The sequence below is a fragment of the Spea bombifrons genome, chromosome 3 (assembly GCF_027358695.1).
Source record: "Spea bombifrons isolate aSpeBom1 chromosome 3, aSpeBom1.2.pri, whole genome shotgun sequence".
Lineage (NCBI taxonomy): Eukaryota > Metazoa > Chordata > Amphibia > Anura > Pelobatidae > Spea > Spea bombifrons.
The window spans coordinates 84,067,057-84,084,533 of NC_071089.1; the positions used below are offsets into that span (position 1 = coordinate 84,067,057).

Consider the following 17,477-nt stretch of genomic DNA (forward strand, 5'->3'; position numbering starts at 1 on the left):
ATAGCCACTTGTATGACATCAAAAGCTTATGAATTACTGGAAATAGATTTTCAGTTTGATAAATAATATTCCTTCAGCTGGTGTCCTTACTGGTATCACTTTAATGGTATCAACCTGTCTGTACTCTCACCATATGAATGAGGCGCTCCCTATCCACCAAATGGACATCTGAATTCTTGTGGTAGTCCTCTAGATTCTGCTGCATTTCCATGTGCTCAGGATTGGCCATGAAGAATGTATGGGCAGCTTCTGCAGCTTTATCCAACTGGTTTAACTGCAAGACAAATGTAGGTTCAGCAAAGTGTTTAACAAAGTGTTTAACATGGACAACAACTTCAAAATGATTTCATTATTATCATCTTCCTTCTCCTCATCTTCATGATATATAGCTATTTAAGCATACCGGCGATAGAATAATGGCTATTGCTTTGATCAGCTTAATGTTGGCATTGCCATGGCGCAGCATATTGAATGATGCTGTCAAAACTTGAAAAAGACCTCATTGTGATGTTGAAACGTTGTTTTTTTTGTCTCAATAAATCTGCCTGACGCTAGAACTCTTGAGTGCCTGGAGCCTTTATTTACCTGCTGTCAAAATGAAGACATAAATACAAAAGATTTTGTGATATCACACATGATAAACACCTGAAAATGTCTACACGAGAGCTTGCAGTTGAGAAGGACATAGAAAATAACAGGTTTGAAGATACAATCGAAAAATATATAACTAACAGAACAACATCAAGTAACAACAGAAGACACACAACTGAAAGATAAGCACAATTAAGCAGACCTTCGGTAGTGTGTTACAGAATGTTTGTTGCTAATAAAGGGTCAGTGTGAGCATGGTAACAGTTGTTGATGGTAGTCTAGGTAGTATTGGCCACATGTTGAACCAGGCCATCCATCATCTATATATCACAAAATCAGCCATTTTAGCTGTGTCTACACCAAAAACTATTGTTAAGAGTATGGATTATTATATGATTATAAACATTTGAAGGCCCACAAAGTGAAAACAAATTAGACAGTATTATACTATAAAGAATGGAAAATATTAGAACTTTCTTTAAGGGCCACAGCCTAGTTGGGTTTATATCCGAATAATAGGACTATGCTATCTACGAATTAAAGCAGCAATTTACATAGTTTCAGACATTAGCCTAGTTTGTTATCTTAAGAATATAATGAACATTGTAGCCGGTTAAATAAGTAGATTAACCTATTTTTACATTGACATTTAAGTGTACACAGTTAATTGTATTCCACATAAATCAGTATCCCTGGGTATTAAGAATACAATAACATTTTTAAAGCTGTTTTTTTATAGAATTCCAAAAGGTGAAATACAAGGGTTACAAGTCTGGGAATTACATCACCATCCCACAATGGTTTTCTTGTTTGTGGGTGACGTTGCTTAGAAATCAAATTTTCCCCTTGAGCACTAAATGCCATTGCTATGAATGCCTCTGTATTGCTCTGTGTTCCCTGCTGAATGTGGCTATTTTACTACGTTTGTGACATTTTTAAAAGGATGGCTTCAGGGGCAAAATATTCTTCATACCTTCACGGAAAGGCTTCCTCTCCTAACATAAATGCCTGGGTCAAAGCTAAACTATCAATTGTGGCTACTTCTGCGACAATAAATCAACATACGTTAAAATGTAAAAAATGCATTTATGATTATCAACATGGTGGGGAACTGTCATGGCTTATCTCTCTGCCTGCAGACATGAGGATTGTTTAGACCTGTTTTATTGGTTAAAAGCTGTATGATGTCATGCCATACCTGTGAAATGAAGACAGCAGACCTGTATGTACTAAAAGTCATAAGGCTTTAAAATGTACATCTGTGTTCACAGGGCCATGGGGATACATTTTTGTTTATAGTGTACACAAGGAAGAATATGACCAACTACTCCCACAGGCAGGGGACTTTTCTATAAAAGAATGCCATATGTCCCTTAAACCCTTAATCACGGCATATATTTATAAAGCTATCATAATTGCTAAATACACAGTAAGTATGCATATGGAAGCAGTATAGGTTTCCTAAGTAAATATGTCTGCACCCGACATGATGTCACCCTAGCTACTCACATCATATTTTACATACGCTGTTGGAAAGTTTAGAGTAATTTAAACTCAATAGAGCCGGCATCTCATTTCATTCGGTTCATATGCTTTCTCTGATGCTCATATGTTTATATTAAATGCATGCATTCACTTTAAATGAAAAAAAATTAACCACAGCTCCTTCTTACATATGAGACAGATACCATTATGCCACATCCAGGGTTTGGAATCTATGACTGCTACAACGGGAATTGTGAAGGGTCTGTGACAAACATAAAGCATGTTTAGAGTAAACTACTTATACGGGATAACTACACATTTTAGAAAATGTTTTAAATAAACATTTTCACACTCATTATATTAAACTCTTCCAAAACTATAGGTATTATGCTAATGTGCAGAATGATACAACGTACCTTTGGACATATTTTTCATTCAAAACAAACTAAGAGAACATTGTATTTAAAAAAAAAAAAATACATTACCCCCTTAATGACAAAGCCTGTACATGTACGGGCTCAAAATTTATTGTTTTCAATGGGTTTAGGGACCGCCCATTGTCCTTAAGGGGTTAAAAACAGAACTGAACATGTTTGGGAACACCCTTATGGATATTTTCTACCTAAGGTCTATAAAATAGTTATCTAATTATAAAGCTAATTATGAAGGGTGTTGCTAAGAGAAGCATCTACATTTAACAATATCCCTTGGGCTATTATGTTAAATAGGCTTTTCTCAATAGCTAATACATCGTGCGCTCCGGTTTACGTTATGCATGGCTTAAATAAAAATACGTAGTTTAAAATGTTTATACTGTTCTGTCAAAGTGGTGGACAACTTGAGGCCTCGAGGGATGAAAACATGCCAGGAATTCTGTGTGTCGATGATTGCGCTCAAACAGGGATATCCAAAAATTGTGGCCTGTTAGAGGCTCTTGAGGCCTGGGGTGACCTGCATCACCGTGATAGAGCATTATTTAAAAACATCTTTAAAACGATGAATTTGTATTAAAACTATCCACAATGGGTTTGCTTCAGTGACCTGTCTAAACTTTAACTGAGGTGAAAAGTGAGTGGTTTATGATTCAATGACATGTCTGAAATCAAATTCTCAGGGGTAAAACTGATAACAGCCACTACAAAAATGCTACAATGGAGACTAATGGAAATATCTGCTCTTAAAAGCAGCCTTTGGTCTCGTTTTACAGTCAGGATAGCCATATGCCTAGCCCATGCAAGCTTAAATTCCCTCTCTTTATTAACTTCTACAATTATGTATGTTATCCTCGCAGATACGGTATATCTGATCTTATTATAGTTTTTAAACAGAGAAAATTATGTTGTGTGTGTACTGTCTGGAATGCGAAGATTGAGATAGGAGATGAGATGACAAACAGAAGGTTGTCTTCATTAGTGTGGATAAAGCCCCCCGAGCTATGCCCTACAAACACAGACAGGTTCCAGGGCACGCACACCTATCTGTCCAGTTTGATGAACAACTATTCAGTAGGAGGATGAAAGACAGACCTGTTACAGATATGTTTTCAAAAGAATACAAACACATTACTTCAAATCACAAACATTACGGCCAAAATGTAAGGAGTTATATTTAATAATAATAATTTTATTATTATTATTATGTCCTTTATGGTATAAAGAAGTGAAACTTGTTCTGACACGCTCAATACAGGGGGAAGAACTGACTTTTCTCAAAGACTTTGGAAATTAAGCCTAACACTAAAAGCTCAGCCACAAGAAAGGGTAGGAATGCAGAGAGTTAGACATGGCAGAAAGAGAAGGCTAGCATTTGCTAACCATTTACAAGACTCCATGTAATAGGAATAGAATTAGCGGGATAGAATAGAATAACATGTGGGTATCTGCACCGCGTGACCATGGCTTAACAGAGATGGTATAGTATAGCAAGTATACTCCCAAGAACTTGCTTATGGATGGGGTAAGAAAGAAATGTCTTGTATTAAAAAAGTATTGGCATTAGTCTTTAGAATTATAGCTTTGAAAAAAAAGGTTAAAATATACACGTTTGAGAGACATCTTCCACCTCAGTGTTTATGCTCTACTCTCCTCATTAATATTTATTAGTCTTTTTCCTGCACTTTAATCCCTGGTATGCTTTTGATACATTGATGCTTGCATAGCTGTAGACAACAGCTTGTGAAATATGGGATACATAATATTGACTATAGTTTCTGAAACGTTTTATTTGCGGTACACAAATGGTATGTTCCCCTCTGTTTCATTTCAAATACAAGTATCTTCACACACACATATAAAGCACCCCATGGGCCAACAAACCACACATAGGAAACACTGATATAGGAAGCCAATTCACAGATGTTAATACCTTGGTTTTTGTACCATGTTGACAGATGACCTACTTTTATAGAAATTGACATTGGCAGTACATGAAATGTTGCTGTTTTTGTACTACGTAGATAAAATTCAACATAGTTAACTACCATCAATATCAACTTGAATGCGGGCCTTATATATATATGCTGTTGGATTCCAGAAAAAATATAAATATTTTCCCCGGTAAACACTGAGTAACACTCTTGACGTGTGTATAAAGTCCTCTGATGTCTTATAAATGCTAAGTGTGACAGCTGCTTACGGAAAAATGTGCCTCAAGTAGTACCTGATTAAAATCAAGGGAGCACGGACAGGATAGGGAAAAATGTATCTTCAAAGCCGGGAGTTAAGCAAACTGCTAAAATTTGATGTGCCCCTGTCTTGATTGACTTAGCCCATGTGCTAAAATAGCATGTTGAAAGACTTATTGATCAGAAGAAAATAAAGATGAATGGAGGGGTGGATAATACAGACATGCTTTCATTCCTCCTGTTGCTACAGAAGGTTGTTGTCAGTTCTGAGGCTGACATATTCACAGAGCATAACTAAGTCTGTTAACACAAGTTCATATGAAGCAAAGCACCACCCATAGGTCAAGGCATTTTAGTTGTACACCACAAACAAATTGTACATTATACAGCACTACCAGGAATTGATGTGAATGTCTTTAGAATGTATGCTGAAAACATGTGGCTGGGAGAGTAATATATATGACAGGAATTAGTGGTTTTGAAGTCTCCATGAAGGACATTGATATAGGTCAAATCTGTTCACATTAGATGACAATATTCAGTTGAGTGATGGATATAAGGCCATGGCAGCTGAATGATTGAGGGTTCGCCACTACTGTCAGGTATGGCTCAAGTAAATTCAAACACCAACAGTAGGTCTAAAACTTACTGACTAGTAAAAGATTCTATGTTAGACTATGTATCAGTGTCCAGTGCACATTAAAATAGAGTTGGTGAATCCGATAGTATCTTCTCTCTTTGAGATCACATTTTCCTAGTAAACATACCAACATAGATAAGATGCAAACCATTCTGTCCATTTGGTCTGCCCATTTTCTTGACGTCATTGTCTCATCTTAGATTTAGGATGGCATATACCGTACTTTAAATCTATTGAAAAGTGTGTCATTTCTTCCTAACAGGAGATGTTGTGAAACATTGGGAATGTGGTGTAGCTGAATGTGGTTGCTATTTAACTATGTAATCCAGTAAAAATGTAAAGTCTTCACGTAGATGGAATAAAAAGGTTGTGAAAAATCTACCAATAACCGCATAGATAAATATTTTTTTATACCAATTGTTTTACTGTTACCCAGAGGGCTAGAGCTGGGGACTGTTGTTGTCTGTTAAATTCTTAGACAATTATTTTTACAAAGCCAATTAAGGAACCACTGTCATGATTTCTGCAATGCCCTGCTGTTTTGAGTAAACCTGGTGTTTTGCAAGGCTTTTGCAACAATATTAAAGGCAATAATTATATACAGTACATGTACAGTGGAGATTTGTTTAGGGTCTTGGAAAACAGAGGGTGTATAGAAGATGACTGACTTCCACTTTGGAATGTATTTTCTGGCATTAGGATTATAAACCTGCAAAGTGCTGGTAGCCAGAAACAACTTAGAACTTGGAATGAAATCTGACATTAAACTGTACTACTGCCCCCCAGGCCCAGTAATGGAAAATGAGAGTCGTTTAGAGGGAACTGGTGAGGAAACAGAGGCATAGTATCAATTACTCACCAGAACAAGTCCCTGGACTAAAACCATAGGTCTGTGGACACAATACTGAGAAAAATCCACATCATTCTTCTGCCATGATGCTATAAGGCTAATGAAAAAGACAGCTGTATATCTGAATACCCATTGCACAGTATTATTGTGTGATTCAATTAGGATTTCTTATATGTATCAATAGAGCTTAAATGGATGCAACCGCCACCAATCCCAAGACCACTATAGCTCTGCAATCACTGCAGCTTAATTTACTGGTGATTTAGCGAAAGGGTACATAAGATATGTGTGTTGGGTTGTCCTTGTATAAAACTACTTCGTATCAAGAAATAAAACAGACAGTAACATAGCATAATATTCTAACCACTGCCTTGGAGCATTAATTGCTTGCGGGAAAGAGAAATAGCTTCTTGATTATATGAAGGAGGTTCCTGGAGCTCCAGCACACTATAGACATCTCAAAGCTAAACCTGGTAGCCCAAGAGGATTGTATGTAACAACATATGGGGAAAGCATACATGAGCACACATTGCACGAACCATAACCATATGCACATGTGTTTTGTTTCAGGATAAAGTTAAATCTTGCTTATTATGCTAAATCATTAACACTAATTTATCACCCATACGTCATTCACTTCCTACTTCTCTGCGTCCAATTACTCAGAAGGGTCTAAAGATGTATGAACATAAAACTCCAGTTGACATACGTTTGAAATATTCTGCCTATAATTTTTGCTATTTCTCTTGGAAATGCTGCTTATATTGCACAGAAACAGGACCACTAATCTTGAAAACATGGACAAGACTGTGCTTTTAAAATAATTACATATTTGATTAAAAACTGTGACATTTAGACAAATCTGTTATGATTATGTTGTATAGAAAATAGGAATATACAAAAATAGAATATTGATGCAAACTAATAAATATTGAAACAACAGTGTTCAATGGTCAGGACAGTGTCAATGACCTGAAGGTCAGGAGAAAGGGGTCCAGTTCATGTAGGACAGTTTTTATGGATAAGGTCAGGAATGTAGTGGGGGAGCAGGACTGCAATGGACTTTTTATGTTATGATACTTTAACAGTTTTGTACAAATGGTGAGAAATATTGTGCTTAATTTGGTCATTAGACCCCATGAAAAGAGTTCTATCATAGATTGCTTATCAGGCTGCTAATGTTCCAAGCAGTGTCCTATCTTTAATTGGATAGAAAAGTAGAATTGACAGGATGGAAGATGGTCAAGGCACGTGATTTATAAGTGAGGTGTCTTGCTCATTACTGAAACGTAACTACTGTTCTCTGTCTCCTGTCTAATAGAGTCAGGAGAGCTCAGCAGGATGCCTGGCAGTTCACATCTGGTCATAACTGCAGGAACTGTCATGATGTAAACTAGAAATTATGTCAGAGCATAGCTGAAGGGTCTTTCCATTTGGATCTGCAACAACGAAAGCAAATATGTAACACTGCAAATAGTTGTATCAATGAGAGTAAGAGGACAAGGCAAAAGGCATGTTTTTTAATGTTTTGCTTTTCATGCCAGAGACTATAGATTCATGTAAATAGAGCATATCAGTAAAGAGCTCCTTTCCATATAGGGTTCTCAAGAAAAAATAGCAATGGTGGTTTCTGCTGCTTACCCGCTATTCTAAGACTATAATATATATTTTCAGGATATTTTGTAACTGCTAACTTCTTTATGAAGCATGACAGTAGAAAAATAGGGAGGAGACAGACAATAATAAAAACAGATATTATGAAAGTTGAAGAAATTGTCATCTATGCAGCTTTTGTTATCAGCATATTCATTTATCAAAACTGCCTTAAGGCTTGTGCCCTATTTTACCCTACAGATTTACACCTGATATTGGTGAAAAAATTGGGGCAAACTAAGTGCTCAAATTCTTTCTATTCCTTTCCTAACCTTTACAAATCATGTGACAACCATACAGCTTCCAATGAATGGGAGCAGAAATGTAACAAATGTAACACATGCAGATATTAGGCAAACAATTTAATGGGGAGAAGTAATCATACAAATTCGTAGAACATAAACATAATTTGGTTGCCCCATGGTGTACACACAGAGGGGATTCCAACACATACACATCACTTGTATTTAATCTGTTAAATTAACACCATCAAATATCTGTATATCACTGCTATAAAATATATTCTTTTTATGGGTAGAGATCTTTTACCCAGAGGTTCAACAGGGAGGTGGGTTGCATGGGACAAAATGCAGCTCTAGAAATGGGACTTGGGGCCTGGTGTATGTTTTCTCTGTAACCTCTCTAAATATCTCTGAATACTCTTAATAAAGAGCATATTTCAGTCCCAACAATTTATCGTGTATGTGACAACCGGCAGTACAACATGGTTGTTACAACAACTAATAGGCCACTACATAGAATCTTCTAGTATAGGATACTAAAGGAACATATCTCCCTATATCTTACACAATTTTGTGGTGTACTCATGATGCATAACCAAAAACAAGGGTGGCCATGGTTGTCATAGGGTCTATTCACCACCCAACATAACATCTACTCTATTACAAGAAACAAGGAAGACATACTGTACCGTGTCATTGAGAGGGAAAGCAAAAAGTAATTGCTCAATTTATGTATATTTAGGGCTTCATCCCAATTAAAATATTGTACAAAGCATATTTTCCCAGGACCTTCAAATCTCTGCGAGTAACATCAATAAGGACTCTTAGCTGGTCAAAAAGTTAATGAAAAGGCTCTAAATTTTAAAATCTGGCAGCAATACAGTAAAAGGTCTTTGTGATTTTCCAAATGAATTTTCCACTCATTGCAAATTATTTAAATCAATTATATTCTGTGGGACTATGTCATATTTATTTGTAGTGTGGCTTTGATTTGCTCCAAGAGATGGATGGCATACTCACAGAGAGACAGAGCTCAGAGATAATGCATAGAAAAGAGATGTTTAACTGTATTTAACATGATCACAAAATCAAATCAGTGCTGGCATGTTCACTTTGAATAATACAAAGTCTAATAAAACAGGTCTAATACATTTAATATAAAAACAAAACATTGAATAATTGAATGATTTGAAAATGGACATTTTAGAAAAATCACGGTCAAGTGCTCCAGAAACTCCTCATAAATCTATAGATGGTCCTATATTGGGGTTTTCCAACTGAGGTCCAACAGATCTTACCCTCTAGATTGTAAGTTTGCAAGCGGGACCTTCTTTACCTAATATATATGTCTTAGTCTGTCAATTCCAGTATTGTATTTTCCCTTTGAATTTATCTAACGCAAGAAGCATTGCATAAATTGTTGGTGCAATATACAATGGCAAGAAAAAATAAGAGAACCTTTTGGATTTACCAGAGTTTATGTATAAATGTGTCTTAGAATATGATACAATCTTCATCTAAGTTACAAAAACAAACACAATCTGTTTAATTGCACCTCCCCCAACACATTAATAAGGTTTTGGTAGCAGTATGAACCGCTTTGTGTGCCCACTATGTAGGAGGTGAGAGTAGGTTCTGACCCTATTGAGAGTGTGCCTTGACGTGGCGGGTGAGCTTAATTATGTTTTGGCCAATTCATATAACCAAAACCTCTCATTTATATTATGTTTATATATTTGTTGCCAACTTTATTAGGGTAAGAAGCGCAGACAGTATTTTGTTTTTTGTATACATTGTACAGCCAACACACTGTATTTGCAGCATGCTCACACTGTTTGGTAGGCCTCACATTATACATTTGTATTATTTGAGCCTGAGACTAGCTTAGCGCACCGACATTTTTTCTTTTCCCTGTTTAACCAATAACACACAAATTATTTGCTATTTGCAGGAAGCATCTGCTGAGGAAAACCGTACCTTACAAAAAACCAATCTCCAAAGACCAACAATCAAGAGTTGTTGATTTGCATAAAGCTGGAAAAGCCTACAAAGTAATCTCAAAGATTTTACCTATTCGTCAGTCCATAGTTATGAAAATTTAGTACTGTGGCTACTCTCCCTAGAAGTAGGTGCCCAGCCAAGATGACTCCAAGGGTACAAAGAATTCAGAATGCTCAATGAGGTACACAGAAGAACGCTAGATCAACATCTTAAGGCTAGAAGGAATATTTGGAACTGGTTAACATCTCTGTTCATGAGTCTACTATATGCAAAACATTGAACATCCATGGAGTCACGGCTTCTGCTCTCCAATTTAATATCGCTGTTCTCCTAAAGTTTGCCAAAGAGCACCTTGACACTGTTTTGTGGACTAAAGGTTGAATTGTTCGGGAAAGGTGTAAAAAGGCCACCATCCCGACATCCTGGGAATATGGCTGAGCTTAAGCAGTTCTGCATGGAAGAATGGTCTAAAATTCCTCCTAAACGTTGTACAGGTCTGATCTGAAGTTACTGGAAGTACCTGTTTGAGGTTATTGCCGCCAAATCCAAGAGCTCCCTTACTTTTCTCACCAGCACTGTGAATGTTAATGGGTGTGTTAATCGGGGCCTGTGCATTTAGCGGGCATCCAAGGCTTTCATACTTAAATGAAGTCTCATGTCTGCACGAAATTGTGCAAAACCCCCAATGCAGGGGGCTCAGTGATGATTTACGCAGACTGCCTCTGATAAACCTTTTTTTTTTTTAAATGAATTTACTTTTTTTTCTCCACATGACACATTATGTCACCATAAACAGTTTAAAAGCCACTCTTTTTATGATGACATGGTACGTCCTCAAGGGACGGAAGGTGTTAACGTTGAAAGAAAAATATTGGTTTCTCCACGGGAGTTCCCCTTTGAGAAGGAAAGCCTCTTGTTTTAATATAACGAAGTAGGCCATAATTTTTGTGCCTGTGATCCTTTGAGTGACAGCACAATTTAACACATTGCTTTGTGGTGTTTGTCTATGTATGCTCAAAACCTTGAAACCTACTGGGCAGACATCTTAGCGGCCCACTGACCGCAGACTCTCGAGAATCAGTAGAGCAAATGGATTAACACGCTCTGCGGTGGCTGTACTTCTGTTTACACTGATCTCATCACAATGCTATTTTACTGAGGTTTCTCTGTCTGTCTCCAGCAGCCAGAGGAAGAGAATTCACAAATATTATGGAAAAATCTGAGGAAAATTAACAACACAAAGATGGGCAGGAATGGTTTCCAAAAACTGTCAGTACAAATATAATTGAATGCTGCTACGAAAAGTTCATTGGACAGATTCAAATATCCACTATGCTTAAGCAGCTGCAAATACTTCATTTCACATAATAGATGAACTCAATTGGTGGTATTCTATATTTTCCAGGATATAAAAATTACCCTCTGTGAAGTTATTTTAATAATTTTATTGTAGCATAACAGAAGATCATGAAAATATACAGAAAACAACAATTATAATGGGGAGTGCCGCTTCTCCAGATCACAGCTGAGAATCTGAGCGCTACAGGAGCAGCGATGAGGCAAGCCCCACTCCCTGCCCCCACTTCCCCTCCTATCACCTTCAATGTTGGGACCACCCACTGATGTCAGCAGGCCGCCCACAGATGTCATTAGACCCACCTACCCACATCCCGAAGAGTGCTCCAGAAAGCTGGGATGTTCCCAGGTATGACAATAAGAAACCAATAATGTTAGAATTTGCATCAATTACAAGAACATTGATTGGTACTTTAGTAAATCAGCACTCCATAGTTCCATGATACTTTACGACAGAGGATAAATAACAAGTGGGGCAGGAGGGAAATTGTCCCTTGGGCTTCTCTGATGAAATTATTTTTAGTCCAATGCTTGGTGCTTAATAATGTGTTCTACTTGCAATCTCACATAAAGCCATATTCCTGTGTTTTTATGCATCCCTGTTTATTAACCCCTTAAGGACAATAGGGGTTATTACTCGTAGTATATTGTGGGACAATGGCTATTTTAACATTTTTCGGTGTTCCTGTTTAGCTGTGATTTTCTTCTTTCTCATTTCGTGCTCCCACACATATTATATATTGTTTTTTTCAGGACAAACAGGGCTTTCTTTAGATACCATTGATTTTATCATATCATCTAATTTACTATAAAAAAAATGATAAAATATGGGGATTTTTTGTTAAAAAATTACTTTTTCTCACTTTTTAAACAAAAAACTTTTACTCATCTGCAAAAACGAATGAAAAAACCTGCTAAATAGATTCTACTATTTGTCCTGAGTTTAGAAATACCCAATGTTTTTATGTTTTTTTGCTTTTTTCTGCACGTTATGGGGCAATAAGTACAGGTAGCGTTTTGCTATTTCAAAACGTTTTTTTCCAAATCTAGTAATTCTTCCCCCCATGTGCCATTTCGGGTATCTTTGAAGCCGGCCAATGCAATTTACCCCATCAAGTCATATATTTTTAAAAACTAGACACCCCAAGGTATTTTACATGCTGGTAATTTAACCCTTTCCATGCACTAATTTTACCACCAGCCTTTGTGAAACTTTATGGTAGTACATTTTTTTGTATTTTTTTCACACACGTTGTACTTCAGGTATAAATTTATCGCTCCTGGTATATGTCCCTGTCAAACAACACCCCAATATGTGTTCAGTAACATCTCCCGAGCGCAGTGATACCCCACATGCATGGGTTTGTTGGGTTATTTGGGAGGTAAAAGGCCGCCTTTGTGAGGTGTGTATTTTTTGGCCATTTAGACATCTGATCCTACTGCCCCCATGTCCCATATTTGGGACACCTTTGAACCCGGCCAATTCAATTTATCCCATCCACTCATTTTTTAATACGAGACACCCTATGGGCATTTGTAATGCCAATATTTTAACTCTTTCCATGCTGGAATTTTTGTAAAGATAAAGAATTTTAGGACTTGCTTATTAATTTTTTTTTTTTTTTTGGGTGACAGTGTGGATTTTTATATGTTACCATATTATTTTTATTTTTTTTAAAAAAAAATTTAAATTTTTTTTTTTTAATTTTTTTTTAATTTTTTTTTTTTTTTTTTTTTACTAATCACTCATTAGTGAGCTGGGCTCCATTGACCTTGCATGGTTGGATGCAGTACCTGCATTCAACCTGCAGGAGGAGCTCGAGAGTTCTCAAGAGGGTCTGGATAGACCCTCTGTGAACTCATATCTATTGTTGATGCCATCCTGTGAATGACGGCAACGTCATTCACAGGATGGCACTTGTGGTTGCTCCTCGGAGCAATCACAAGGTGATCGGGGTAGGGGGGTAGTGTTACTGACATGCCGCGATATCGAGGCATGTCAGTAACACCGTTTATGCTTAGGAAGCGATTCAGATCGCTTCCTAAGCTGTTTTAGCCGGACGCCGCCCGGGGAGGGCTGCCAAGGGCTGCCCTCCCCGGATCCACGGTCAGCCTCACTTGGGAGGCTTCCGTGGATGCTGCAAAGCCGCGGCAATGCAGCTATTTAACGGCAGCCCGTACATGTACGGGCATTGTCGTTATCTCGTTGCACGGCAACCCCGTACATGTACGTGGATTGTCGTTAAGGGGTTAAGGTGGTACTACGGTTACGTTGTGTACCAGCTTTTGGCTGCCCTTTCACTTGGAACTACCCTCCAGAGCTTAATGTTGCCAGCCCTCTGCTGCTTTATAAGAATGATGTACTTAGTTGTGCAACCACCATCTTCTGCTGGCTTCAATGATTTTGGTGGGGATTGCCTGACTGGACTAAAAACCTACCTCATCATCCCTTATTGTACCATGAAAAGGCTTTTCCTGATACAGTAAGGCCTTTCTTGCCACGTTTTGACACTCCACTTTCTTAAAAAAGAAAAAATGGTTCAGCACTCAACTCCCAGGAAGCTGTTTGGAGTGCTGGGATTCTTTTCTGTGTTTGTACACTCCACTTTCTTAAGTCATTCTCATGCATTCTTTGCAAGGTATGACGTTTATGTACAAAGTGAAATTCTTATGTAAATTGAAGTTACTAACTGCACTATTTCTAATCATAATTATAAAATGTACTTGTGGCAATACCAAGAGGAAAAAGGAAGAATTGTTTAAAATGTATTTTACTCTTAAATGCTTCAGTCGTGTTTTATCATCCTTGTAAGGATCTAACAGGGTTGGATTAGGATTTCAAAAAGGCCTTGTCAAGTTTTGTTGATGGAACATGTTTCTTGTCAAAACTGACAAAAGGGAATGAAATTCAGAGGAAGCCTTTACTTAACCACATTTAGCAATATACTGTGCTGACCCATTGTTCCATCAGGGATTATAGTGAAAAATACAAAGGAAATCATTTTTTTCATGCACAATGTTACTGGAAACCATTGAGGCCTTCATTTTAAAACCACTATGAGGCCTTTAATACTACAATGTTACAGAAATTCGAGATTTATTTTTTCAAGTGGTTTGCTTAACAATGCATTAACATACGATGACGTAGCTTTTTTGTGACCCCCTCCACCAGGATACAATTAAACATAGGGTGATATAAGGACACGGGATTTCCTCCCATGGTATTCCCAGAACCATCTGGGAAGCATTTTCTCTTCTTCCATCATTCCATAAACACCAAGGTACAATTTATACAGCGCTGACAAAATATATCAAATACTGGCAGATTTTTCTCTCCTTTTTATGATCCTTCAGCTCTTAGAATTTGTAAATCCTCAAAGAACTATGTGCCAAATTGGCAGGAATAGACACACTTGGAGACAAGCTATTGCAATGGAAAACAAAAGGATGGAGAGAGAGAATATCCTGTCTTTTACATTTCTGAAGTGAGATCATCCCTGTGGATGATGTCTCTTCACCTTGGATCATTAATGGTCCTAATTTAGTGTATTTTCTGTTGTTTGGAATACTTAGTATCCATCTTGGTTTAATTTGAAGTAAGGCTTGATGTTCTCTGGAATATGTCCTCCTGACTCCACATTTGTACAGCCTGTTAAATATTATAATAGAAATGAATTAAATCCAATATTTTAAACAAGCTTAAGCAGATATGTGTGTATTTTTTTCTAATACCTGGCTATACTCAAAGTCTAAAATGTATTAATTAAAAAAATTACCTTGCACAGATCTCAGGATGCTGGTAGGGGAATAAATATGAACCATATTATATAAGGACTTTGCTCTGTAAGGTGTAAAGGTAGTAAAGTACTTTCACTAAAACTGAAGAATATTCTCACATTTAGGAGAAGCCGCAGCTCCAGAGCTGCAGCACAGCGTCCTATTCTGTACACTTCTATACACTGGAAGTTGACTGGAGCTGACTGGTGATGAGTATATCACTTGCCAGTAGATGTGCCCAGTCAAATAACAAAAAAACAAAAAACATTTCCTGCGAGCCAAATATTGGGGAGGTGGGCAAAGGGTAAAATGCATATAGGGTGATTCTGCCAAATCCCTCTATGCATTTGCAAGAGGACCACACAGCTATCATAAAATATAGAGTGCCCCTTTAACAACGCTTAGGATTCAACCTGTGGGTTCCGGTGACACATGACAACCAACTATTACCATATTTATCTAGAGATAAACCAAAATAAAATCTTTAACATTGTAGGAATCATATCACCTTCTGTTGACCTCAGATATTCAATCCAAGATAAACAACTGCATGGTGAAAAGCAAAATGATCTCTTAGAACAATTTTATTGTAAACAAGTACCAACTTTCTTGGAATTCCAAGTATCCAAATAACTCAGAATGAGTTGAAGCGCTTTGTGTAAACAAAGATAACCTTTTTTCTGTAGGGGTGCTTTATGGTGCCCTATTAGCTTCCATTATCACGTACTGCATTAGAACACCATCATAAGCATCATAGGTACTCACATCTTGAAATCAGTTCTTATTAGTAATCTAATGAGTTAAGAGATTTAAGGGTAGGTTCTACAGACAAAAAGCGAATGTGAAATTAATGTCTCATTAGTTATCCGTTATAAAAGGCCAACTTGGAAATGCAAGTATTAGTAAATCCCTCTTATAGCAAAGCTAAACCACTTTATTGGATATAACCTACTTCACCAATTTCAATTCTTTCAAAAAGTCTATGATTTTCCCATGAGGCTCATAATACCCAAATAATTGTAAATTCAAGATTGCTTGTGAAACTCTTATATAAAACTCCAGAAATAGGCACATGCTCTGCTTAAAAATATGTATTTCTAGTCTATATCGAAACAACTGCTTATGACTTAACTGGCATAACCTCTTAACAGGCGACCCCAAAGCCAAGTCAATTGTCACTGAATTCCATGTGACCTCATATGAAGAGATTTGTATCCTAATGGCTGCTTTCCACATACAAGGACAGGGCAACAGTGTTTAACTCTCTTTTACTATTTGCCAAAAAAGTAGTTTGGACTAAAACACTGGATTCTTTCTGCCGTTCTGTCAGACTCCCTGGCAAGGAACCTTAAACTAGAAGAATTTTATGTATAAAAAAGTCCACTACTCTCTGACCTTAGCAGGTCTGTACTGAGCCAAAAAGAATGAAAACATTTTAGAAGCACCCTAAATGTTCACACACGTTCAAAAACATATAACTTGCATGGATATTTTCTTTAAATAAGAATGTCACAAGAATACTGCATCCAGAAGACTTCTATTTTACAAACTAACAAGACTGGTTTAACTAAACTAAAAATAAAAAAAAATGTCAAAACAATACCTGAGGTCTACCAAGGAATAGAGTGCTTGTGAAATGTACTATTTGTTGATCAACTCATAGTTGTCAGTAATGGATTCTGAATTGATTTACGTGGAGAATTGGCTCAGGAACTTTGCCAAATCACATGACATTTTTAAGCATTACATTCCCATCATAAGACTTTTTATACTATTTCCAAACAGGGGTTAAGATTTAGCCAACTCAGCATTTTACAGAATAACTGCTATAGCTACTATACTATTTCCTATAGAGTAACTACTATAGTACTATCTGCCTTTCATTCAAAACATTGTAGGAAGAGAAAATATGCAATACAAACATATACAAGCTTCTTGGTGACCTGCACGGAAAACACACACACACACAGTGAACTAGTAACACAAGAACTGCAGGGAGTTGAGAAAAGAATCACACTAAGCGATGGGGCATCTGGCTGATAGGGTTCAAAGCCTGATTTAGGCATCTTTTCCTTATACCAATCTTTACAAATTATTTATTAACCATGATATCAAAATTATCAAGAAAATATTATTATTACGTTTTGATTCCATGGTACTGTAAAATAGGCAGACATTGCATCGCAGAACAATTAGGACTTCTAAAAACAAAAAAGGCCCCTGCTCAAAAAAGCTTGAAATCTAGAAGACTGCAATGAA

General features: G+C 37.0%; 1 protein-coding gene across 1 annotated transcript in view; it reads right to left on the bottom strand.

Moving 5' to 3' along the window:
• The window catches only part of P3H2 (prolyl 3-hydroxylase 2), a 67,682-nt gene that overhangs the window by 20,675 nt on the left and 29,530 nt on the right, over window positions 1-17,477 (bottom strand). The window contains exon 2 of the mRNA XM_053461149.1: window positions 131-274. Within this exon, the coding sequence (XP_053317124.1) occupies window positions 131-274 (144 nt within the window). The remainder of the gene's footprint in view (window positions 1-130; window positions 275-17,477) is intronic.